General features: G+C 32.6%; 3 protein-coding genes across 9 annotated transcripts in view; 1 reads left to right on the top strand and 2 right to left on the bottom strand.

The window, feature by feature from the left end:
• The window catches only part of LOC134712467 (thrombospondin-1-like), a 31,771-nt gene extending 9,806 nt beyond the window's left edge, over positions 1–21,965 (bottom strand). Inside the window, exon 1 of one of the 3 annotated variants that reach the window (XM_063574029.1) lies at positions 21,910–21,965. In XM_063574029.1, the coding sequence (XP_063430099.1) occupies positions 21,910–21,950 (41 nt within the window). In that variant the 5' untranslated portion in view covers positions 21,951–21,965. Of the gene's footprint in view, positions 1–1,850; positions 2,128–21,909 lie in introns of those variants that run through there. The other 2 variants (XM_063574033.1, XM_063574032.1) reach the window with 2 other exon arrangements.
• Positions 97–24,791, top strand: LOC134712465 (uncharacterized protein C5orf34 homolog). 5 transcript variants are annotated; one of them, XM_063574027.1, is made up of 13 exons: positions 97–118; positions 6,664–6,839; positions 7,992–8,131; positions 10,006–10,861; positions 11,324–11,558; positions 11,907–12,024; positions 17,847–17,938; positions 18,522–18,585; positions 19,741–19,938; positions 20,967–21,100; positions 21,453–21,554; positions 22,020–22,060; positions 23,889–24,791. In XM_063574027.1, exons 2-13 carry the CDS (start codon positions 6,695–6,697, stop codon positions 24,236–24,238), a joined length of 2,475 nt encoding a protein of 824 aa, XP_063430097.1. In that variant the 5' UTR covers positions 97–118; positions 6,664–6,694; the 3' UTR covers positions 24,239–24,791. The 5 variants fall into 5 exon arrangements, with proteins under 5 accessions (XP_063430097.1, XP_063430095.1, XP_063430094.1 ...); XM_063574025.1 differs by lacking the exon at positions 97–118 and adding an exon at positions 3,893–3,987; XM_063574024.1 differs by lacking the exon at positions 97–118 and adding an exon at positions 3,898–3,994.
• Positions 4,261–6,490, bottom strand: LOC134709604 (uncharacterized). Its single transcript, XM_063569761.1, has 2 exons — positions 6,405–6,490; positions 4,261–5,552 (listed from the first exon to the last, which is right to left on the bottom strand). The coding sequence occupies exons 1-2, from the start codon at positions 6,488–6,490 to the stop codon at positions 4,367–4,369; spliced, it is 1,272 nt and encodes a 423-aa protein (XP_063425831.1). The 3' UTR covers positions 4,261–4,366.
• Positions 24,792–26,113: the final 1,322 nt, after the last annotated feature.

Genomic DNA, 26,113 nt, shown 5'->3' with positions numbered 1-26,113 from the left:
TCCTGTCACATTCTTGGGTTGTTTCATCTCAACGATTAAGTGAAAACTATGATTCATCTATACTAGTACCTGTTAGTCCCAGATTTACATTGTGCAAAAAGAAATGTTTAACTGAATGGTAACTGAAATATTGCATAACTATTTTATTATGCAATGTACTGTGGATATGAGTATACATTAAATATTTTGTGTTGGATGTTTTATCGATAATAAGCATGTGTTCTTTAGAAGATACCACACAAAATGAAATAATGTATACTCCTTTTTTTGGGGTATGGTAATTCAAACTTTATTGTACATAAGTCATTAACGTTAACTTTAAACTATAGCCAAAGAACATAGTCGAATCAACTTCGAATTATATTTAAAATATTGATAATTTTCAGATCAGATTCCTGTACTGTTGAACTTGAAAACTTCATCAGACGTGTATATGTATCATTCAGAGTGTGGTATTTTATTTCAGATCAAAATAACAATATGATTCACATGTCACTTTTACTCACATAAAATTTACATAATTCTGTCCATTAACTTCATTTTGTACTTTAAAGAAGTATGTAATTTTACTATATTTTCAGTAATCTCAAGTAATGTTATTAAACATGATCATGATGAAAGCAAAATATCAAGGTTATACCTCATTTATAGAACAATGCATTTGACCAATTCCAATCCTACTTTTTAGTATAAGATTATCATAAACACACGCGCATGGAATTAAAATAAAGTTGAATTACAACTGGTTTCAATACAATTGATTGATTAGTAGGTGGGATGCTTAGCGTCCAGTGGCAAATATTTCATGTATATTCGGGACTTTGTTAACTTTTTACAAGATAAAAGGCTGCTGATATTTTAACATAAGTTCTGAATGGGGTTGTTTTATAAGTATGTCTTCGTGTTAATTAAGTTATAATAAAACCAAATTTATACGTGTGCTTTTGGTGTTGGTTTTATAAATACTAAATACTTTGGCTACGAAACTTCACTTCAAATCGGATCAGACTGATTCTAACATGTTTAAAACTTTTACATAAATCAAGTACAACACTGCTTGTATATAATTGACAATTTATTGTCCTGTGTTAAAGGGGCACTAGCTACGATATATATAAAAAAATAAAGTATGATTTTTTTTAGATCAATCATTAATCAAATTGGAATAATGAAATAATAATTTACTTTTAGCAATCAATTTCCTTTAATTTTGTTGAAATAAGCGATTAAACATAATTTTTGACTGATTCGCTTGCAAGTGAAAACGTCATCATCATTCTAACCGGTATTCATGTGAACTTCAAGTTAACCCCTAGCTAGAGATTGACAACGCATGCATTGTACGTGTACTGGTTATTTAAATAAAAAGAATGTCAACAATGAAAGTGAAACTACGGTAAATCATTTGATTACTAATTCGATGCACATAAAATCATTCTTATATGGTTAAAAACAATTAGAAACATCTATTTTTAATCTATAAAATAAAATCAAATAGACCTATAAAAATGCAATTGCACGTGTTGTTTTAATCTATTCGTATCTTTATTTTTGTTTACATCGCTTATATGGTCATCTGAGGTCAAATCGATAGTTAATTAGATGGCGTCTGGACTAAAGTACACACGAAACGAACCTATATATTATCTACCCCATGCTCTGTAAACTGTTTATTTTAGACTTTTGATAGTTTGGATAAATGTTTTACATTGTTATAAACCAAATATGAGAATTTGAGTCAAATCGGTTACAATGAATTTGACAGCTAGTGCCCCTTTAAAACGTTAAAGTCACCTACAAATAAACATTCGTACACAATATAAACTTCCTTGAGCACACAACTTACTTACCTAATATCCTACCTGGTGAAGAATTATTTCCATTTACACCCAACACAATGTGTTATTCATATCGGTGTTTTGAAAAATGTGGCGATAATTTCACAACAATTTGTACGTAATCACATCATGTTTCATCCTACTATTCGTGTCATTATACAGCGAATGAACTTGGTACGAGTACATATGATAAAATTATAGTGTGTTGTTTAGTGTACAATATCGACGAGGTGTTCTGAGATATCGTTAAATTTCCATGCCCCATTGATCATGGATACCATACAAAGTTTAAATTATAATACGTTATCTTGAACTTAATTTAAAGGCAATGTTCGAGAGGTTTATACAAATAAATAAATATGTCTAAAGTTCCTTGCAAACACTCTCGGAGAATGAGTCATAAGTGGCTTATTGCAAGATAGACTGTCTACCGCTACCTGTCCTCGAGACCGCTACCCAACATGTATCTAGTTTATGCAGACTGAGTTGGAAGTTATCTATAGATCACCAACAGTGGTTTATTTTGCCGGTATAATTTGTTATTTGATTAATGTGTCTACCCTCTTAAAATGCTTGAAATATTCAGCTAATACTAGTATTGTATCCATCTGGTTGAGTTATGCAATTATACAATCATTATATTGCTTTGCTGTTCATGACATGTGCCGTATTAATTTCCCCCGTGTAAACACAACATGCAGGGGGTTGCTTATGATTAATACGGGGTGGCAGTTTTCGAGCCGAGAGAAATAAATCTTTTTTGAAATTTGCAAGGTCCAAACAATATATTACATGAATGGAACTGAACCATAATATATTTCCAGCAAGCAGAAGCAGACATCTCTAATACCATGCATGAATACCTTTCCCCAGTTAACATGACTGCTTCGAAGGCATCACTGAACCCTCTCATAACCTGGAAGATTGATGTAACGGCTCAGTACAGTACAACAGGAAAAAACACATGATAAAAATAAGTTGAAAATGGCCGCATTAACTCATCAGATGGATAAAAAGCAGGAATACTTCTAACAAAAACACATCCCCTCAAAAAGACATGAATTTTTTTTCTGGACAAACTTTTTTTCGCCCTTAACGCTGAAAAACAATCTTTAGTTTTCAACGGACGACAAGTCGAAAACATTTTTTTTTTCAATTTTAGCATTACATATACCATAGTGGCAGCTGAGGGTAAAACAAACAAATGTTTTTTCTCAGGATTAGAAACAAATTATTTATTTCTCCCAAAACTGGAAACAATTTTTTCCCCCTTAAAAAGTCAATAAAAGCAGGACTTCGGTATTTAAATGTCCCGAGAGCCGACTTCTTCTCTCCGTATACGCTTCCTTTATAAGGAACACCAAGGATTATCTCCAAGTAAAAGTACTATTTACACATTAAAATATATGTATGTTATATATATTTTAAAAGTTAATATCCACCAGTATAATACACGGTAAAAGAAAACTCTTTCTATTTACACATAAAATCCGAGTGTCTTTTATAAACGTTAAAACACAACTTATACGGAATAAAAACCAGTGGCGGATCCAGGAATTTGCATAAGTGGGGGCCCACTGACTGACCTAAGAGGGGGCCCGCTCCAGTCACGCTTCAGTGATTCCCTTTATAAGCAACCAATTTTTTTCCAAAAAAGGGGGGGGCAGGGGGCCCGGGCCCCCCCCTTTTTTGGAAAAAATTTGGTTATATATTGGTTATTAAAAAGGGGGGCACGGGCCCCCTGCCCCCCCTCCCCCCCCCCCCCCATAAATCCCCCCCCCCCCCCCCATAAATCCGCCTCTGAAAACTGTTTGTTTCAGACCGTCAACCATCCATTGCCTCAAGCAACTTTAAGCGTTTGATATACAGTTTATAACAAGGGAGATGTGTTATAAACTGTATATCAAACGCTTAAAGTTGCTTGAGGCAATGGATGGTTGACAAGTTGAGTTTTCTAGTTTCACTTTCATTTTTGGTCCGAGTAGATATTTCGACTGTTTACCGGAGAAACCCGAACTGAAAAATATCGGTAATGATTGGTCAAATTCAATGCACAAGTTATGGCTTGTTTCGTTTTGAAGATGGCGGAAAACATGAACTTTGTAAACAAAAACAAATAATTTTATCCTGGATGATCTACAGAGTAAATGTTTGTGGTATTTGTTGCTGTACTGTAAATACATATACACTCAAAGAAAATCTTGAAGATTTACGTGTTTAAAAGGCAGTATTTGCATTTAAAAATTCAAAATATGATATTTCGCCACAAAAAAATGACATCATAATCATAATTAATATACATGTTTCGTTACTGATCATGATCACATTTTATCAAATTATCCTGAAATAGATATATATGAAGATGTGATATGGGCTCAGGAATAAAAATCAGTTCGGCCCTAGTACAAATACAAATACAAATACAAATATTTTATTGGCACAAACACAATTACAATAATTGGCAAAGGCCCATATTACAGTGCATTACAACAATGAATACAGCATACATTTACTAGTATTTAAATATGTTATAAATGAGAAGCTAAAATCTCGTTTCTATACATCAGACATTTATGTATATAAGAACTAGTCACTTTCAGGACTTTTAAAGAATTACTATTAATACAACTATTAATATTTAGCTGATTTTCACTACAACATGTAGGAAGTATATTTAATATCTTATTTTTAAAGTTAAATCTATAGTTTGAAAAAAATTCACATTTCAGTAAAAAGTGATTTTCATCTTCTACCTCACCTGATTTACATACATTACAAACTCTTTCGTCGGTGGCTAAACCTAGATATCGCCCCTTTTCAATAGCAAGATTGTGTGCACTCAATCTAATTTTACACAGAGATGACCTTTCTAATCTATTACTTAGAACATCAACATAAGAACTACGCTGCTTTGAATTATGAAATTGTTGGTAAAATTTTAGTTTTGATGAATCATGAATTTTTGATGATTGATCCTGTGTGCACTGATCAATCACTCGTTGTTTAATACTTGGTAGATATTGTTTAATAGAAAAGTTTCCCCCAGCTAGGTTTGAAAATCCTAGATTGTTAAAAATAGAATAAAGCTTCTTTGTCCAGGGGTTATTTTTTTCAGTTGCCAGAAAAACTTTGGATATAAGTGCGTTTTCAGACCTTAAAATATGATCATAAAACTTAATACAAGAAAATGATATTTTTGAGCATAACGGTAGCCTGCAAAGTTCAGCTCTACAAGCAGCATTAATTGCTTTACAATGAACACCTAGAATTTCTTTTATGAATTTCATATGGAATTTTTCCAAAATGGAATTGTCTCCCGAATTATCAAAAACACCCCAAATCTCACTACAATACAGCAATATGGGGCTTACTAATGAATCAAATAATTTTTCTAAAAGTTTACAAGGATTATCCAATCCAATTGTTTTTTTAATCTTAAAACATGCTTTCCTAGCTTTTTCCATAAGTAAGGATACAGCTAAGTTAAAGTTGCCATTACACTTTAACATTATTCCCAAGTAGCAATATTTGGAGACAGTTTGTATGACATTATCATTATAAAAAAACTCATTTAGATATGTTTTACCATTAGAGTTAAAAACTAAAACCTTTGATTTTTGAACATTAACCTGTAGCTTCCAATTTGAGCAATATGTACTAAGAGTATTGAGACTGGCTTGTACATGTTTGTCCTGATACCTATTCGTCCATGGTCTGTATTATAGTCCAAATAATACACCTAATCGCTATTTGTCCGCCATTCCTGGATATCACACAGGTTCCCGTAAATTTTTTATGTCATAAAACAAATATCTGATGCCACAATGGAAAGTGATTGTTGTATGCGTCAAAAGTTCATGCGGCCAGGCCAGTATCAAAGAAAAAAATTATAATAGGCTAGCGTTTCAAGACGTCATAATAATTTGGAGTCGTCAAAGAAAAAAAATTATATTAGCCTTTCAAGACGTCATTATTATTTGGACTAGGTCCGTATGTGCACCAAAGACATGGAAAAATATTCAATTTGTCATTATCTGTTCGAAGCAGAAGAAGAATTAGAAGTTAAATTTATAATCCAGGAAAACCTAAGTCATATGTTTTCTTCAATCCACATTTCATCAGTACACCGGATATAGGTACTAACCAAGCGGGCATGATCGATTTTGAACTTGCACAGTAATGAAAATCTTTGTATAGCTTTATCAATATTTAATGTACATTTCTCAACATTTGAAATTCCTGCTCCCAAATAATTTTTGCATCGATTTTTTGATGCCTCCCCCTTTACTCCATAATGACGCCTTTTGGCGCCTCTGTAGTACCTCAGTTTGAAACGCTTTGACTAAAAAAGTAGACTAAACAAAATTTGTATCCAATATGAAAAGGAATATCATAGGAATATCCAACTTAAATTTATTTGATGAAATATTTGTTTTTCGCAATGCATTAATACTTAAAAGCATACTTTCAGAATTTTATTGAAAAATCCTATGCAAATCAAGTATGCAAAAAAAAAATTCAATGGAGGAAAGGGTTATGTGAACAAAACAAAGATTTTTTAGTTACCTTAGAAGATCAAAATCGCTCACGCCCGCTTGGTTAGTACCTATATCCCCTGTACGATGATACACGGTGATTACATGTACAATCATGATAAATTAGGGCAAATATAGGAGTGTTGGTTCTATTTCATGAGTAAGACTACTTTATATCTGTCAATGAAATGAGTAAGCCTAAAAGGTCTGAGATTTTAGTCTTTGCTTTTACATGTATATCATGCAATGTCATTTAATATCTTGTAGTGTTATATTTGGTTCATTTTCAGTAAAGTTCTGTCCAATATAAAAGATTGAAGGATGGCAGCTCCTGTGTTAATGACACTATTTACAGATGATGCTGTAGAAGTGAGATATTCAGACCAGTCATGTTTACAGCTCTCCCCTTGTGGCTCAACATTTGTCCATCATGAAAGTCCAGGACAGCTGATCCATCCTGCACATGGTAGGTATTGTGTTAGATGTAAAAGTAGCTTGCAATTGTTCAAAAAGGTTTCTTTGATAAATATGGTGAAGTTCATGATAAGTGTTAATTCAGAAATTATAACATGAATTAGTTCAGAGGCGGATATAGGGGGGGGGGGGGGGGGGGGGGCGAGGGGCCCAGGCCCCCCTTTTTGAGAAAAAATTTGGTTGCTTATATAGGGAATCACTGAAGCGTGACAGCCCCCTCTTAGGCCAGTCAGTGGGCCCCACTTATAAAAATTTCTGGATCCGCCACTGTAGTTATTGCAATTTCAGGAAAATTTGCATCCAGGTATATGTATCAAATATCAGAATGGGAGCCATTTGCATTATTCGCATCAATAGAAGCCTTACAATAACTTTTGAATTTACAGTACTACATCTAGAATGACAGCACCCAAAGTGTAACAGAATGAGAAGAAATGATCAATAAGTATTTGGGATAATAAATATCCCTCTCCAGTTTCAATTGATATCCAATTATTATCACCTTGAAAACAGATCATTATCACAATGAATTAACACTATGCAATGGACTATGGTGTTAATGTTTATTGGGACTGTCAATAAACATGATAAAGTTACTTAAATTACCATGTTATATTAAGGTATATAGGGAAAAAAAGTTCTAAGTCAAGTACCTGTGGTTATGTACCACTACGGAGTAATGCACCCAAAACATATCTTAAAAGATGGATGACACATCTTCACAAATTCTTTTGAAAATTGAATACATTACCATGTATCATATAATATATTTACTGTTTATAACTCATAAATGCCGTCATAGTTTAAGTTACCTAAAAATTGATGGTTTTAAGATTTACCATTTAAAAAAGTTAGCCCCCTTATTTTCTTTTTGTTTGCTTATTCCTGGTTAAAAAAATAAAGTACTACTTGACTAAATCTAGTGAAGACAATTTCATGGATCAGAATATAGGTAAAGTTTAATTTTGATGATTTTGACATTACTATTCTGCAGTTATGTCCCTTATTTACATTTAAAAAATCTGTAGCAGAATTGATTAGTGGAATAGGAGAAGTAGTTTTTGTTTCATAAAAAAACATTAAAATGAACCATACAAAATTGTACTTGTAAATATTATTTTCTTATTCAATATACTTTAAATAGGTATGAAGACTATTGGTCAGAGATGTGAATTTGTAACAAGTGATTACAGAGATAAAGTGTTACAGGCTTTGGACTTCAGGAATAGATTTGCTGAGAGACCATTTGTATGTCAATCCCTGATACAAGATGACCAGATCATGGTAATTTGATGAATTCATTTTACACACAAGCATGACAAGGCCATGTTAGCTTATGTCACATTTTGCATAATTTGATGGTCTCAACGATTAGATCCTTGACACCAGTTCATGTTATGGGAAGTCTTCCTTATAAATATTTCATAGTACTTCATATAAAAATCTTCTTCTTTAAAACTACTTACTCATTTTGTACTAAATTTGACCTTAGTGGTTTATTAAAGATGAGGATGACAACTGCCAAACGCATAACAAATAAAACAGATAAGTTTGGTTAATGAATAAAAATTATATTGATTAAAAAACATTTTGATAGGCCAGTTGATACCATGTTAATGATTCTAACAGGTTGAAATATTATTTTTAGAATTAAGGTAGACATGGTAGATGAACTCCAGCTCCTATTACTACTCCTGTAGAAATGATGCAATTGAGACCTCTTTTCAATAATTATATGTGATACCTCTCAATACTATTAATCTTGATCACAAGGGGACCTCTGTATTAAGTAAATGATATTTGGCATGCAGTTGTTATTATAATAGTATTGGCATATATACCGATACATATATCATTTTCATGGAGATTATTATTTGGCCCTGAACCTTCAGTCCTGATTCTTTAATGATCAATTTAGAATTAAATACATTTAAGCATGTACTCTTTTTATACCCCTGCTTTAAAAAAGGGGAGGGTATACTGTTTTACCACTGTCTGTCCGTCAGTCCGTCTGTCAGTCCGTCAGTCAGTCCGTCCCATGAAACTTTCGTCACATTTTTCTCAGGAACTACAATACAAGGATTTCTGAAATTTGGTTTCAGGATTTATCTAAGTCAGCTATACCGTGTGATGCGTTTTCAGATTGATCACTTGACAACTTCCTGTTAACCGAACACTTGTATGATTTTACACATGATAGCCAAGTTGAAAATTTTCGTCACATTTTTCTCAGGAACTACAATACAAGGATTTCTGAAATTCGGTTTCAGTGTTTATCTAAGTCAGCTATACCGTGTGATGCGTTTTCAGATTGATGACTTGACAACTTCCTGTTTACTGAACACTTGTATGAATTTACACATGATAGCCAAGTTGAAAATTTTCCTCACATTTTTCTCAGGAACTACAATACAAGGATTTCTGAAATTTGGTTTCAGGGTTTATCTAAGTCAGCTATACAGTGTGATGCGTTTTCAGATTGATCACTTGACAACTTCCTGTTAACCGAACACTTGTATGATTTTACACATGATAGCCAAGTTGAAAATTTAAGTCACATTTTTCTAAGGAACTACAATACAAGGATTTCTGAAATTTGGTTTCAGGATTTATATAAGTCAGCTATACCGTGTGATGCGTTTTCAGATTCATCACTCGACAACTTCTTGTTTACCGAACACTTGCATATTTTTACACTATTAATATTATCCACTTGCGGCTGGGGTATCATCAGTGAGCAGTAGCTCGCAGTTTCACTTGTGTTTCTCTATATTAGGCTAGAATCATATTCTTATCTGAACTTTCCATTTTTTCTAACTTTAATAGTTAGCATCAACTAAATATTATGAAACTACACATGATGCTTATTACCACAGATCAAGTTTGGGTGGCATTGCTTTATCCTTTCTAGAGTTCTGTCCCTTTATGGAAATATTGCTGTACTCTTTGTTTCCATTCTCTTTTAACTGTAGTTTGCCTGAATAAATGTTATGAAAGGAATATGCAATGCTTATTACCCTTAAACTCAAGATGAAATTCAAATATGGGTGGCACTACTTTTACTATTCTCCAGTTATGTCCCTTTATAGTGTCATGTATGCAGCGACATCATCTGTGCCACATGGACACATTCTCCATTTTTATCTTTATTCTTTCAGGCTTTATATGCCAAAATAGCAAATGTAGCATGGCCAAAAGGCACAGAACATTCCAATTTTGAATACATGATGGATGGAGGTGTGAGACTAATATCTGAAGATGAATATGCTAGCATAGTGTTGTCACCTCATAAACAAGACTTTACTGTGTGTTATTTATGTGGTGTAAGTCCTGATTCACCAAGGCAAAAGTTACACACTACTAAACACCAACAGACAAAACCAGCATCTATAGACTGTTTAAAAAAGTATGAACTGGAGCCTGATAAATGCCATAATTCGGCAGAGGTGATGAAATATACTACCCATTCTAAGAAAGGCATGATTCAAAGCACTGGAAGTCCTGATAGAGCTGATATGTTGAGAAATGACTTGAATTTATCTCCAATCAGTTTAGCTAGTACTCAAATGAGTAGAGACTCATCTCCTATCAATGATAGCAACGCAGATATAAATAGATACTCAACACCAACAAATATTGTTCAAAAACACACAGAAAATCTTGAATCCTTAGATGGTTCTTTTTTGCAATTTGCACCAAAAGCAGAAATTGGAAGTATAAAATCAGAAACAGTTAAAAATATGAGTTGTGATTCAAAGGGAGATAGTTTCTCTTCTAAATCGAAACATTCTAATCAGCCAATCAATGAAAGACATGTTCATTGGACATCTACTGATTCAGGTGGATCAGATACAAGTCAAGCAGGAAGTATTGATGGCCAATCAAATTCTCAGATACTATATACATGGATTTCAAGGCATTATTCTTGTGAAGAGTGTCCAGTTTCTTGGAATCATGTTTTGAATTTGGCTAGAGCAGTTATAGATAATAAGGATGAACTGGAGAAGTACTCTTGTAGGTTATGTATATGTTGAAGTTAGAATCATATTTTTAATGATAAATCTGTTCAATCATTTTGAACATTGCATTTTATTTTATTTTCTATTTTAAAAACAGTTGGAATGGCCAGAACTTTCCTTTACTTGAAAGGTTTCTGATATTTATGTCTTATTTATAGTGATAAAAAACTTTGTAAATACAAAAAAAATGTACTTCAGTTTCTCAAACATGATACTACATGTCCTGTTAAACTTATAAATTAATTAAAGAAGCTTTTTTTTTTGTTTATTTCAAAAGTACTTACAGATGAAAATCTGGTTGACCTTTAGATCAGATGATCTTTCATGTCTTTGATGACTAAAGATTTAATTGAAATTGATTCACAACATCTGTTTTTAGACATAATCTCATTAACTCTCTAAATATCAAATTTGCTTTATTTTAAAATTCATTTATTGTACATTATTTAATTTGAAGCAACAACATCAGTTCATATAACACAAAGACCTAGAGGTATCCCAAAGATGATAACTCCAGAGAACTACTGCATGGCACCACTTCCTGTTTCCTTACCAATCACTTGCCCAGGACAACATCTACACAAGCAGTACACCAAATATGTACACGACAGTGACAGAGATATGATAGAGAACATTACTGCTCTAAGTAAAGGAAAACTGAAGGTTGTGTTAATTGATGGCATAGTTTTCAGGTGAATTTTACTTACAAAATCCACTGCTGGTTATAAAACCAATTCCTTTTACTAAAATGGAACGAATGATTTAACTCACTGATATTGAAGTTAACAAAAAAACATGTACATATATATCAAGTAATATTAAGATATTAAAATGCACACTTTATTAAGGAGCTAAATATTTTATTAGAATCAGATCTTTCACTTACTTTGCTCTGTCATGTCGGTTAGATTTGCTAGCTACTCATTTAAGGTTTTCTATTTTCTATATATGCATTTATGATTGAACTTCAGTAGTAACATATGTAAGTGACAGTAATTAAAATAACATTATTGAAAGCATCTCTTCTGTATTTATTACAGAATAGTTCGATTGGCTTCAACCAAATTTGTAGAGATTTACCCTGGAGATGGTAGTGTTATACTCTCCCAAGGATTGAGTGGACATTTTTACAGACATATAATTCCAAAGGGGGAACAAGTAAGTAAGTCACATGGTGTTCTACATGTATAAAAAAAGACCGTCAGGCTATGCTTTAAAAAATGAAGAAAACTTGAAAGCCAGTATTTTGGCTAATTTGCTCTTACTATTGAACAGTATATGGACCATAATTTGCTATTGGGCTCCGTTTCCTATAACTATAGAAAAGTGATAAAATGTGAATTACTGTAAGAAAAGTTGTAACTACATCTAAAGATGCCATTATTTTTATCAACATACAAGTGTATGCTACTCTTCCCTAGAAAAAAAATTAAAATATACGAATTTCAAAGATTCTACAACCATATTTTTGTGTCGTTTCTCACGTTATTTTTTGCTTCCGAAGAGCATAACGCTGACTGATTTATAGATAATCATCACCGGCAAATTCGTAAATTTTGCTTTCAAATAACAAAGAACATCGACCAATAAGAATAGTGAGAAGAAAATGCCGAGAACTATAAGTATTTATGTAGCAGATGTAAGAACAGTGGCGTGATTTTTGTGTCCGATTTCGTAACGCAATTTTTAGATGATATTATCTGCTTTGTTGTAATAGAATTCTTAAAAACAATATGCAAATATGAACTCTCGCGAGATGTTCACACAGGTAAATCCGAGATGATTTACATTCTTGTTTTGATCTTCGTAATAATTAAGTAAGAAAATTACGTTATGGTTATGCGTTACATTTCACACGAAACAGAAGTCCAGTTATTTATTAAAATTGTTTTGTCCTTAAGTTCTGATCATTTCTGGTCATACGTGAAACATGTGACTAACATGTGATAACGCCATTAGGGCCGGATGTACGAAATACTAAGTCTAAACATTGTTTTTGTTTCCAACAGGATGTTAGCAAACATAATCTGTAGACTTGTTTCGTCTTGTTTAAAAGAGGAAAATACAATTGTCAAAGAGATTGCGCCGGTGGTCTGTTATTTTTCCTATGTGCATAATGTTACATACGATCCTGTGTGAAAATAAATGCCCAATGACTTGACAAAATCGATTTCATATTTGACAGACGTTAGAACACACTTCGTTTCCCGATGATGACGTGAAGAGTCCTTGGAAAAATCAATCGAAATTACATCTCTTATCATTGTACCAATGCTCGTTGGATTGATTTAACTTCAGCAGTAAATATTACTGGATATTTTAGGTGAATAAATATAATTTAATAAAAAATACAAGTATATATACTGTTACACTTGGAATGTACAAAGTTGGAATCTTTGTCACAGTTTTTAATTAATATTTTTTATTCATGTTCTGCAAACACTTATCAGAAACGCAATAAACTTGTCAAAGGAGAAGTAAACTTTTACCATGCATGACTTGAAAGGAAGTACTTTATTGAAGTAGGTTAAAATGTGGAAACCATGTAGATGGTGTACAGGTCACAAGTATCACATTGTGCCTATTTTAAAGATTTTAATTCCAAGTTAAAAGTTTTTTTCTTTACTGGATTTATGCCCGTGTCACACTGTCCCGATTTTTACGCCGATGGCAACACGGTTATGGAAATTTTCAAAATCGAGTCTGATCGTATCCATATCGGCTATTCGTAGTGCCATCTTTAACCATCATAGAACCATCGGCGAATTTTTCTAGCCTTCGGGGACAACTTCGGGAAGGGTTCTAAATTTTTTAACATGTTAAAAAATCCCCGAAGGTGTGTCCGATGTTGAAGGTTCGTATTGAGTTCGTATCACCATCCTCACCATCGTAATGTCTCCGGGAATGCATCTTTGAACATCGTATTGCATTCGTGTTTCCATCGTTTCCATCGGGCAGTTTTGACATTACGATGTCTACACGAATGAATCACAAAGCTACCCGAAGGTCTTACGATGGCAGCACGACTACGTGAAGACCTCGTGATCCGTCGTGTTGCCATTGAATAAAAGTACGAAGGCGACAAGATGGAACTACGACGGCAATAAATCCAGCTAAATGTAAGTTAATTTTCGCGCTTAAATACATTTAAAGTGCTATGCGCGATATGCACTGGTCAGTCTAATACGACAGTTAATAAAGACGTTAACAAAACATGGAGCTCATATCATATGATTCTATGAGATCAAAAAAGGCGATAGCGTTGTTTCTATTAATTCAAATGGAACAAGAAGAGCAGCTATTACAGGCTCAGGATTTACTTTATCAAGTCAAATATTATTTTTTATCAATTTTTCATATCAAGTAACATATAATGAAAATCCTAAACGCGCTTCGTATACCAACACTGCAGGTACACATATACATGTATAGGGAAACCAACTTTTTTTCATTATTCTGATATTTTTATGTATCGTCTGAGTTGTCACACAAATGTTTACACCATAACCATTTTGTTTTCTATATATGTCATATTTTGCCGCATTTGTTGCTTTCTCCACATCCTTCCTTTTGTCTATATTATTATGATTTTCTCCTCGAAAGAGCTCTTTTTGAATAAAAGGGATCAACGAACCCATTATCTTACCTTGCAGATGGATCAGTAAACATGGGCATAATTATGGGTGATTATTCAGACTAGTCCAAACATTTTACAGTTCAAACCAGTCAATGCCGAGCGTGGCATCCTCTCGTATGTAACATATTGGGGACAAATATGGACACAATATGTGTATATGACACATGCAGAAAATGGTAAATTGAATATGCATATTTGATTCATAAACTATTTTTTTAGAAATCAACCAAAACATTCAGTAACTGGAAATACCTTTAATATTGTCTTTTGAACCAGCAGGTAAAAAATTGAGCAACCAATTTCCTGTGTATTATGCTATTTCAATGAGAAAAAACAAGTCCATCTGCATCACCTTGGCCTTTGGCTTTGAACGTAAAAATGTCAGATCATTACAAGGAGGAACAATATACCAAATGTGGTTAAAATCTTTTGAAGCATATTGTTTTAGAGTGTCCATAGGGTGATATTGTCTTGTATTACAACTGCCACTGTGACCTTGACCTTTGAACTTAATAGCCCTCAAGATATTCTTAACGAGTAACACCATTCCAAATTTTGAGCATTTTTGTTTTAGAGTGTCCATAACAATTTTATCTACACGCAACTTACATGTAGTAGGCGATGGGGATAATAAACTAGTTTGCATAAGAATTAGAAAAAAAAATCGATTTCCCGTCATTCATGGCAGATTGTACAGAAACAATATGTTGTCGAAATTCTGTTCGTATCATAAAAAAGTTCAAAACAGGTAAAACGTACTTCAGACATCGTATGGCCATCGAGCCATCATCGTAATCTATCGTGTAGCCTTCGTAATCCATCGTGTAGCCTTCGTGATCTATCGTGTAGGCTTCGGCTGAGATATGAAGCTTAAATACCCGTCTTCGGATAACCTGCGTATGTCCATCTTTTACTATCGTATTTAATTTAGGCACCATCCTATAGACTTCGTTATTCATCGTACTTGGTTTGGTCACTTTTTGGTATTTTAACGAAATCGGGACCAACTTCGTACAAACTTACATTTTTCGCATTCGGGTGTCCATCTTATATCAAAATCGGGACAGTGTGACGCGGGCATTAAAGAATGTTCGTTACATTGCCAATGATTTGGAATAAATTGTATATAACTGGAATATCAAAACCAAATATAAATACATTTTTTTGGCTTAAACATCAAGATACAACGATTATGGTATCCTGTATCAATGAAGAAAATATGGAAAATTCTGAATAAATTGTACTAATTGTTTTCAAAACAAGCACATATTTAGGAGTTTTATAATACTGTTTCATTTAAGATGGATTTTAAGAAAAAGTATACTGTTCAGATTATTTTAAGCAGATTTTGCAATAAAATAAAACTAAAAAAATGCTTTCGGTTTCTTATGGTTTCCTGTCAGGTTTAAAAAAAAAATTAATATAACATTGGAAATAGATTTTAAATATTAACATGAAGCAAGTAACACTAGTAATGGTGTTTATTTATGCCTTTTAAATTATATTGTGCAAAATAAAGAAAATAAAGATTGGTTTCCTGTTTGGTTTCATGTCACGTAAACGGTGAATCAAAATGTATTAATTTTTTCTGGAAAAACTCAATTGTTCCATTCATACTATTCTAACACCAACACAACCCACAAAATAAAAGTTAAAATTTTAGAACTTATAAAAAAGGATACAAAAAGAAACCAAAGGCCGAATACCAAATTATGGTCCATATATTGTTCGATTTCACAGCTTGAATTTCTATTAGTTTTTTTGAAAATTATGAAAAAAAGGGTTTGACAAGGATTTGAATGTGGACAAATTGTGAATCTTAATATAATATTTATTTTAATATTTCCAACAATGATTGCATAGTAAATAGATGTGCCAAACAAACCTACCTTTCTGGAGGACTTCAAGTCTTTCCATCATAATTTTAGCAGAAATTGAAAGGGGTTTCCATATAGAAGTTCTCTCTTTGTGTGTATGATTGGTGTATTTTTGATTTTTTGACATGCCAGACACTGTTATTCATTGTTTTATGAATACTATCTCTCCTCCTATGCCTCTTACCAGGCTGTTCCCAAAGACTGGACCAACCAGGTTCTTGGATGGATCTAATCCGCATCTGGTTTTCTTTTCTTTCCAAAATGAGATCCTAACCCTGCACTTGTCCTTTACATATGAGAGCAAAAGAGAAGTTGTACATAATATATAAAATTGAGAATGGAAATGGGGAATGTGTCAAAGAGACAACAACCCGACCAAATAAAAAACAACAGCAGAAGGTCACCAACAGGTCTTCAATGTAGCGAGAAATTCCCGCACCTGGAGGCGTCCTTCAGCTGGCCCCTAAACAAATATAAAGGAGTCCAGTGATAATGAACGCCATACTAATTTCCAAATTGTACACAAGAAACTAAAATTAAAATAATACAAGACTAACAAAGGCCAGAGGCTCCTGACTTGGGACAGGCACAAAAATGCGGCGGGGTTAAACATGTTTGTGAGATCTCAACCCTCCCCCTATACCTCTAACCAATGTAGAAAAGTAAACGCATAACAATACACACATTAAAATTCAGTTTTAGAGAAGTCCGAGTTCTGATGTCAGAAGATGTAACCAAAGAAAATAAACAAAATGACAATAATACACAAATAACAACAGACTACTAGCAGTTAACTGATATGCCAGCTCCAGACTTCAATTAAACTGACCCAAAGATTATGATTTCATCATATGAACATCAGGCACAATCCTTCCCGTTAGGGGTTTAGTATCATACCATCATAACATATATGAGAAGAACATAACCCGTGTCATACCAACAACTGTTTTTAGAATAAATGTGTTTAGTTCCGATGCAAAGACCTTATCAGTGACTCAATATTAACGCCAAAATATGCAATCTTTAATGACTTGACAACAGTATCATAGTTATATCCCTTCTTAATAAGTCTATTCAAAGGTTTTGTAAGTTTCTGAGGTTAATACTGACACCTTTGTGCTTTATAAAGAATATTTCCATAAAAAATTGGATGTTAAATACCTGAACGTATTAGAAGTCTGCATGTTAAGCTATATTTACGAATGATGTCTTTATACCGATGATAAAATTTAGTAAATGTTTTGACTAGTTTGTGATATCGAAAACCCTGGTGTAATAATTTTTCAGTAATACATAAATTTCTCTCATTAAAATCTAAAACATTGTTACATACACAAGCGAATCGTACAAGTTGAGATATATAAACACCGTAAGATGGTGACAAGGGAACTTCACCATCTAAAAATGGATAATTAACGATAGGAAATGAAAAATCATCCCTTTTATCCATGTATTTTATAAAACAGATAGACGAAAGAACATATTCTATAAAGACACTGCCTCCAACATCAAGATCAGCCCCATACAGTATTGAAAAGTTAATAAAGAGAGCAAGCAGGTCAGTATTAAAACAAATGATGACTAATGATATGACAGAACAGTGAAAAATTATAAAACTCTTTGATTAATTATTTTCTTGTATCTATTTAATTAATTCAGACCTTGTGTGAAATAATACCAATTTATTCATCTGTTAATTAATATTTTTAGATATATACTTTAGGACAGTATGATGAAAAATCTCCTAATAGAATATATTTACATAGCTATTTTTTTTTTTAGAAAAGTAAACGTTTCTTATTATCATTGATTACTTCAGAAATTTATTAAATAATTTAGTATTTTCAACCATACAATAATTATAATAAAAGCACTACTTTGAGCTAAACTCAGATTAATGTAGGAAAGAAGAAACCATTATTTATAGAAAGGCACGTCATGCACAAAAAAAAACCTTTATTAGAAGTCCAACATCTCCAAGTTGTATGCAAACTCTAACAAAATTCTGTGACATTACTCATTTACTTTACCTTGACGACCTAAAATGCCTTCAGCTGTTAAGATCAAATTTTACTTTAAGTATTACCATATTTTATGTTTTGTTTCTTTATGTTTTCAAGATTGGTGTTATATTTTTGTAGGTTCTTGCTACAGACTAATCAAGAAGACAAGACATTAACAAACAAAAGTGTATGCTGTTGGAAAGTATGTATCTTTTAAAAACTCAAAACTATTCATCCATGCTAGACAGATCTCATAATTTCCCTATAACAAAGAGAATGTATATAATAAAAACTCAAATTTACCTGAAAATTAAGTTTCATAGACAAGTCAGAAAGGAAGACTGATAACAACTACATTAGGGAACTGTCAGTTACAGATTAAAGTGAATTCAATTAATTTCATGGGTACCAATTTTCATCGATTGAGGAAAAATTGTATTTTCCTGTATACTGTGGATATACTAATTTTCCAGGATTTCGTGGGTACAAGCGAACCAAGAAATTAAATGTTCAAAGAATAACATATTTTATATAGGCTTATACACAGACTCTAGATCTTTTTGGATATTAAATTTAATATCCATGAACATACAAGATTTCTTTAGTCCATGAAAATTGATACCCACGATAATAAATGAATCCACAGTTTTTTGAGTTTGACGAAGTCTGCATGCCAGTTTATGGCAAATTTGTATTTTGTCAAACATTCAAATTTGTGGTTCACCTTTAACAAAATCCACGAAAATTAGTATCCATGAATAATATTGAATCCATAGTTGTAAATCTACAATTTAGAATAAACCCTACTAAATTCAAGGATAGAGAATTTTCAGCAAGTCTATTGGGAAAAATTTTGTAAAATGAAGGAACTGGAACAACCTGGAACAACATACCTCCAGACATCCAAGCTTCCCCGTCTGTGGAACATTTTCGACACGCCATCCAAAATGTCAGTGTGTCGACACTACTCCACATCTAAATTTATACAGCACTGATTTTTACTGGACATGCAGATCTCTTTTTAATTGTACATACTTGAAGGTTTTTAGCTGTTCTCTCACGCTGGAGTATATACACTCAAAAATGAGTTCACTCCTTGACGGGACGATAAATAGATAGAACTGCTTTTTCTTGAGTACATGTTTTAGCTCACTTGGCCAGAAGGGTCCTTGTGAGTTTATACCATATAACTTGCATCTGTTATTGTCACATAGAAAACAATCATCCCTGGATAGCCTGGAATAACTAGTTTATAATTCTGTCTAATATCCATCAAGCCAGTCCACGTGCCACCAATGTTATAAATAAGAAATTGTTAGTTATGGATTCACTCAAATCACTGTCATTTTTTTTCCAGTATAAGAATAACATTTTGATGGAACCTTTAGCATCCAGTCTTCTAGAGGAGGTTAGTGTACCTGGTCATGGACGATTCTCTGCATTCTCCAATGGACATGTCAGAATATTGTTTGAAGACCGGACGTCATTAGATATGTCATGTGACTTCACAAAAAGAATCATAGGATGTATAGAACACAGCAGTGATGCTGAAGAGGTAGGCCAAATTTGTTTGCAGGATAATTTTGAAAATGAATATATTTTGGCCTGTTAAAACTGAAAATAGTCTTTGCCCAGCACAGAATCAAAATTTATATTTTACCCATCAAAACGCAAAATTTAGATGTTTACAAAATGTAATCATAACTGAATATGAATTTTCCATAAGAAAAATCCTTTTATACTTTAGAATAATATATCACCATTGATTTTTAGGACACATTAAAGGTCATCAGGTTGATACTTACATTTAGTAAGGCATATATATGAACTATATAAGAAGATACCTTATAATTAAAATTAAATTAAAAAGATAAAAGAGTCTGTGTTGAAGACCATACATTGACCTATAATGGTTTACTTTTACAAATTGTGACTTGGATGGAGAGTTGTCTCATTGGCACTCATGCCACATCTTCTTATATCTATAAAGCTTGATATGTCTTTATATTTTGTGGTAGTCTTATGAAATATCTTTGATAAAAGGCAACTATTGCAACTTTTGAACATTGGTTTTATTAGTGTCAATTTTTAAACTGTGTTTGAACCAATAATAAAATAGACATATTATAGAATCCTAACATAACTACATGTCAGTTTTAAAAGTTAGTTATTAGACACAAATTGAAACTAAGTGAATTTCACAAAATCTCAATTTGTTACATTACAAAAAGTCATACATATGCTTTAATAATTTAATTTTGGATGTAACACTTAATTTGATTGGCTGACGTTATTTTGTTATGAGCCAATAGACATAATTAAGTCATGTGACCGTGACGTCATCAACGTTTTTCATGGTTTTCTAAAGAAATGACTGTAATATTTTTTCTGTCAATTCGAAATAACATAAAAAATGTGGTGCACACTGTTAAAATACTCGCTACTTATTTTAAGTAATGATCCTTCTATCCTTTGCTTTCAGAGAAATGATCGAACAATAAACCTTGATCTAAAGTATAGCAACTAAATTTTCTAGTTTTATTCCAAGATAGGAATGTAACTCCCATATTTATTTGATTTCAGAAAGCTATTTTACAACAACAGCTTGAACAGCAGAGTAGCCTTGAGTGTAGAGGTAAACAAGGATTATGTAAACTACTGTTGACCAATGGTCAGTACCAGATAGTGGACAGTAAACAGCCAGGAATTTATAGCAAGTTAGTAGCATTATAATCCCAAAATTTAAGCTTTGTTAGCAAGCTTAAATATGTTGGTAAAAGGAATGAGTTTTAAAGGGCCTTCCCTTTTTAAAGTTCAATGTTTCATATAGATTCAGAAAATTTGGAAAGAAAACGAAGATTCATTCTTTATCAATTAATAGTTTAAATAATTCTAACACAGATTTGCCTTATATATACAGAGAAATCATATATTTATAACTTTGAAATTATTGTTTTATTCTTTTGATAATGGAAAGAAGTGATCTGAAAAAAGATAAAGAAAGAAATGACGAAGTAGAAAATGACACTGTTTTAACTATGTTAATGATTTTTGTTTTACACTTTTAAGGTATACTGATGCTGCTTTAGAATGGGCTGCCTGGGTAAACAGCTCCCCTACACAGAGAAAGATATTCTATCAGAATTGGAACCAGCCAGATGATGCTGCATTGTAAGTAACTTCTCCTGTATAAAGACATGGTAGAGGGTCTGTCCAAATAGACAGTAACTGTGTACATCTTATCTGTAGTCATTTCTGCCCTAATATTCATTGTCTCCACACAACTATTTTCATAGCTCTTTACATTTCTTATTAATCTCTTACAATATGAGAATATGTTACTAGGACAAGTATAATTATATTTCATAGTTCACCTAAAGCTTTTTTTCACTGGAAATATGTAATTTCCAGACAAGCCTTCAATGAAAAAAAACAAGTTCCACTTTTGTAGTTTTTTGTAGAACACCAAACTATTTATTTTCTAAATCCCAAAACTGGCAGTCAATATAAAAAAAAAAATAGTTACCTCAAATAGTGTCTATCCTCATGATCCTGTGAATGCTGCATTTATATTGAAAACAATATTACACAACATATGTGTGATCGACGTTATATTGTACAATGTGTATTTTTCAGAATGATTACCAAGGAACTACAGAAAATAAAGTGCTTTAATTGTATCCTTTATGTTTGTGATAGATGAACAACACAGAAGCAGTTATTTTGTAAAAACAATCCCAGAACAAGGGAAAATGGGCGTATATATTTTTCCAGATAATGGGTTAGCAACATTGGCCTATTGTTTTTTATAATGATGTGTCATTAGCCAGTCGTAATTGGAGATATATAAAAAGTTGGGGATAACAATTATATCTGCTGTGCTTTAAATCCTTGTAAGGTTTAAAATACAAATATATAGAAATGTGATATAATTTCAATCTAAAAAACCAGATGCTCTGCAGGGCGCAGCTTTATACGACTGCAGAGTTCAAACCCTGAATATTGGGGCAAGTATGGACACAACATTCAAGCTTGATACAGCTCTGAATTTGGATTGTGATTAAATATTTGACACAACATAGGTTTCTGACACATAATGAATGTGGTATAAGAACTCAAACTTAAAAACTAAATTGGACATTACCTATTATGGTCCAATATCCAAAATCTAAATACATGGTTAGATTCAGCATATCAAAGAGCCAGAAAAAAAACAATTTTTAATGAAATCAAATAAAGTTCAATTTTGGACAATGTGGACCAATTTGATAACTGGGCCAAAACATCAAAAATCTAAATACATGGTTAGATTAAGCATATATCCAAGAACCCCATATATACAATTTTTTGTTGAAATCAATCAAAATTTAATTTTGGACCCCAATTTGGACCAACTTGAAAATTGGGCCCTATTATAAAAATCTAAATACATTTTTATATTCAGCATATCAAATTCCCCAAGGATTCATTTTTTGTTGAAATCAAAAAAAGTTTGGTCTACAATTTTGACCAACTTGAAAACTGGGCCCATAATACAAAATCTAAGATCATATTTAGATTCCGCATATTAAAGAACCCCAAGAATTCAATTTTTGTTGAAATCAAACAAAGTTTAATTTTGAACCCTGATTTGGACCAACTTGAAAACTGGGCCATAATCAAAAATCTAAGTACATGTTTAGATTCAGCATATCAAAGAACCCCAAGGATTAAATTTTTGTTAAAAACAAACTTAGTTTAATTTTGGACCCTTTGGACCTTAATGTAGACCAATTTGAAAATGGGACCAAAACTTAAGAATCTACATACACAGTTACATTCGGCATATCAAAGAACCCCAATTTTTCAATTTTTGATGAAATCATACAAAGTTTAATTTTGGACACTTTGGGCCCCTTATTCCTAAAATGTTGGGACCAAAACTCCCAAAATCAATCCCAAACTTCCTTTTATGGTCATAAACCGTTTGTTTAAATTCATAGATTTCTATTCACTTATAATAAAGTTATTGTGTGAAAACCAAGAATAATGCTTGTTTGGGCCCTTTTTGGCCCCTAATTCCTAAACTGTTAGGACCATAACTCTCAAAAAATCAATCCCAACCTTCCTTTTATGGTCATAAACCTTGTGTTTAAATTTCATAGATTTCTATTTTTTTATACTAAAGTTATAATGCGAAAACCAAATGTCTTCGGACGATGACAGCAACGTGATACCAATATACAACCAAAAATTTTTCAATTTTTGCGGTTGTATAACAATTGTATTTGTTGAGTAAAATTCTTGTAAGATTTGCATTAAAAAAATAAAAAAAATATGTGGGGTGATTGGTCACCCATCTAAAAAATCATGGAATTTGACTCCATTTTCATGTTTCTTTGATCAAATAATCTTGATACAGGTAGCTTAATATCAAAGACTTTCAACATTTAGTTCAAACACTACCACTTCAACAGACAAGATATCTAAGCATTTATACTTACAATTTTTCCTTCACTCTCTAAGACCTTGCAGACAATTCTTTGGCAAACTCTGGTATGGAGCAGCAGAAACATGCAAGATCTTTAGAAATGCAAGAACCTTTTGCAGGAAATCACCAGCTTGAACAATGTGGACACGAAGCTTTGGGAAAGACTCAAAATTATTCTAGTCAAAAATACAGTAAAGGAGGTGATCATTTCAACAGTGACGAAGCATCAATTCTGAAGACTAAACATTATGGACATATAGATGATCCATCTAAAGAATTAGAGATAATTAGAGGCTTTAATTCTGTGAGAGAAGCTTTATTAAGGACATCTAGCGCTATCAAAGACATTGATGAAATTATAGAGAAGAAAGGGGTCAAATCTTGATAATGCAATTCATTCTTCTGGCTCAAAAGCCTGGTTGATAACAGAGAAATAGTTATGTTTATCATCATTTTCTGACATACAAGAGGAAAACATTTAGCAACTCGATTGAAATTAATTGCTTGTTTATGTCAAAATGAATGGACAAATAAAATTTGTTCATGTTATATAAACAGAATTTATTGAAGAATCTTATTTATACAAATTATGCAAGTTATGTTTTATTAAAAAAATGCAAATTAAAAGAATTGCTTTATATTTTCATTATTTCCTGCTTATGGAGTTTTATTAAGTGCTAACAATATACTGTTTTGATTGGTATTGTATCTTAATTTGCAAGGATGGGGAATACTTGTTCACCCACAGAATTTTTGTTGTATATTTCACAGGTGTTACAAATTAGAACTATCTGACAAGCTTGATGTAAGCTGCTACACCAGGTGATGCATTCACATTGATTTCATTAACTTTCTTTTACATAATTATATGAACTTTGTAACATTTTCTCAGGAACTCAGAATCAGAGTTAATTTGACAGACTGCATGTGAGCATGCTTTACTATATGATGCAGGTTTTACAGGTTCACATTCAGTTTGTGTTTATACATATAATAAATATTTTCTCACATAAATGACCATGAATGAAAATTTGTTGCATTTTCGAATTTCCTTTGAGAACTTTAAATAAAAGCATCTTGGTATTTGGTATCAAGCTTCTTGTAAGTATTTGCACATTTGGCATTAACAGACTTCCTTTTTTGAAATACTTATATAAGGGGTAGCATTAGTGGACTTTTTAAAATTAGCTTCATTTTGACAAAAAACTTGTAATGAGCACAGTAATCATCCACTATACATTTTTGTTTTACCCTTGCCATGGTAGTATAATGTATTTCTGGCTTCATAGTAGTCACAGATGGTACCAATTGCCCATTAACAGTGCTTCTACTGTACATTAGCCTGTTTTAAATGATACTTTCATACACAGTTTGTATCAGAATATCAAGTTCATAGAGTAATGCAATTGAGCAAACGCTAGGGTTTCAACTCACTGATGTGAAATATTCAAACACATAATAATCCAAGGGAAAACTTGTCAACAAAGAAACAGAAATCTCCTGAAGATTTTGTCCTATGGATCTTAAGAAAGAGGGACGAAAGATACCAAAGGGACAGTCAAACTCATTAATCTAAAACATACTGACAACTCCATGGCTAAAAATGAAAAAGACAAACAGACAAACAATAGTGCACATGACACAACATAGAAAACTTAAGAATAAACAACACGAACCCCACCAAAAAACTAGGGGTGATCTCAGGTGATCTCAGAAAGGTAAGAAAATCCTGCTTCACATATGGCATCCGTCGTGTTGCTTATGTGATTACAAATCCGTTAAATAGTCTGATTCGGTAGGTCACATTCATGAAAGGGAAGGGGATTGTAGTTACGACGTAAGGAACATATCCGATATCATTTGTGAAACGGTTATTCCACAAAGGTCAACCAACTCGTGATGGCGTCCGTAAAATTTACGAAGGGATAACTTCAACTTCACCATTTGGAACTCTTGGTTTAAAAGCTTCCTTGTGAGCAGCAACCCTCTATCAAGAAAATCATGATAGGAAATGCAAGCACGGGAATATATCAATTGGGTGATATATACCCCGTATACAGGTGCTGATGGAAAGTTGCTACTTAGAAGTAGGAAGTTCACAATTGGAAAGCTGAAATCATCCCTCATTGTCAATTTCTAGATGTAAGTCAAGATATGATGCCGACTTAACTGTATCTGTAGTATCCTTTATCTCTAGCTCGACGGGATAGATGTGTTCCACATAGTCACAAAATTTTGAATTATTTAGTGAAAGAACATT

Source organism: Mytilus trossulus, chromosome 3, assembly GCF_036588685.1.
Source record: "Mytilus trossulus isolate FHL-02 chromosome 3, PNRI_Mtr1.1.1.hap1, whole genome shotgun sequence".
Lineage (NCBI taxonomy): Eukaryota > Metazoa > Mollusca > Bivalvia > Mytilida > Mytilidae > Mytilus > Mytilus trossulus.
Note: the sequence above shows the minus strand (reverse complement) of the source record. Positions and strands in the feature narration are given on the sequence as shown.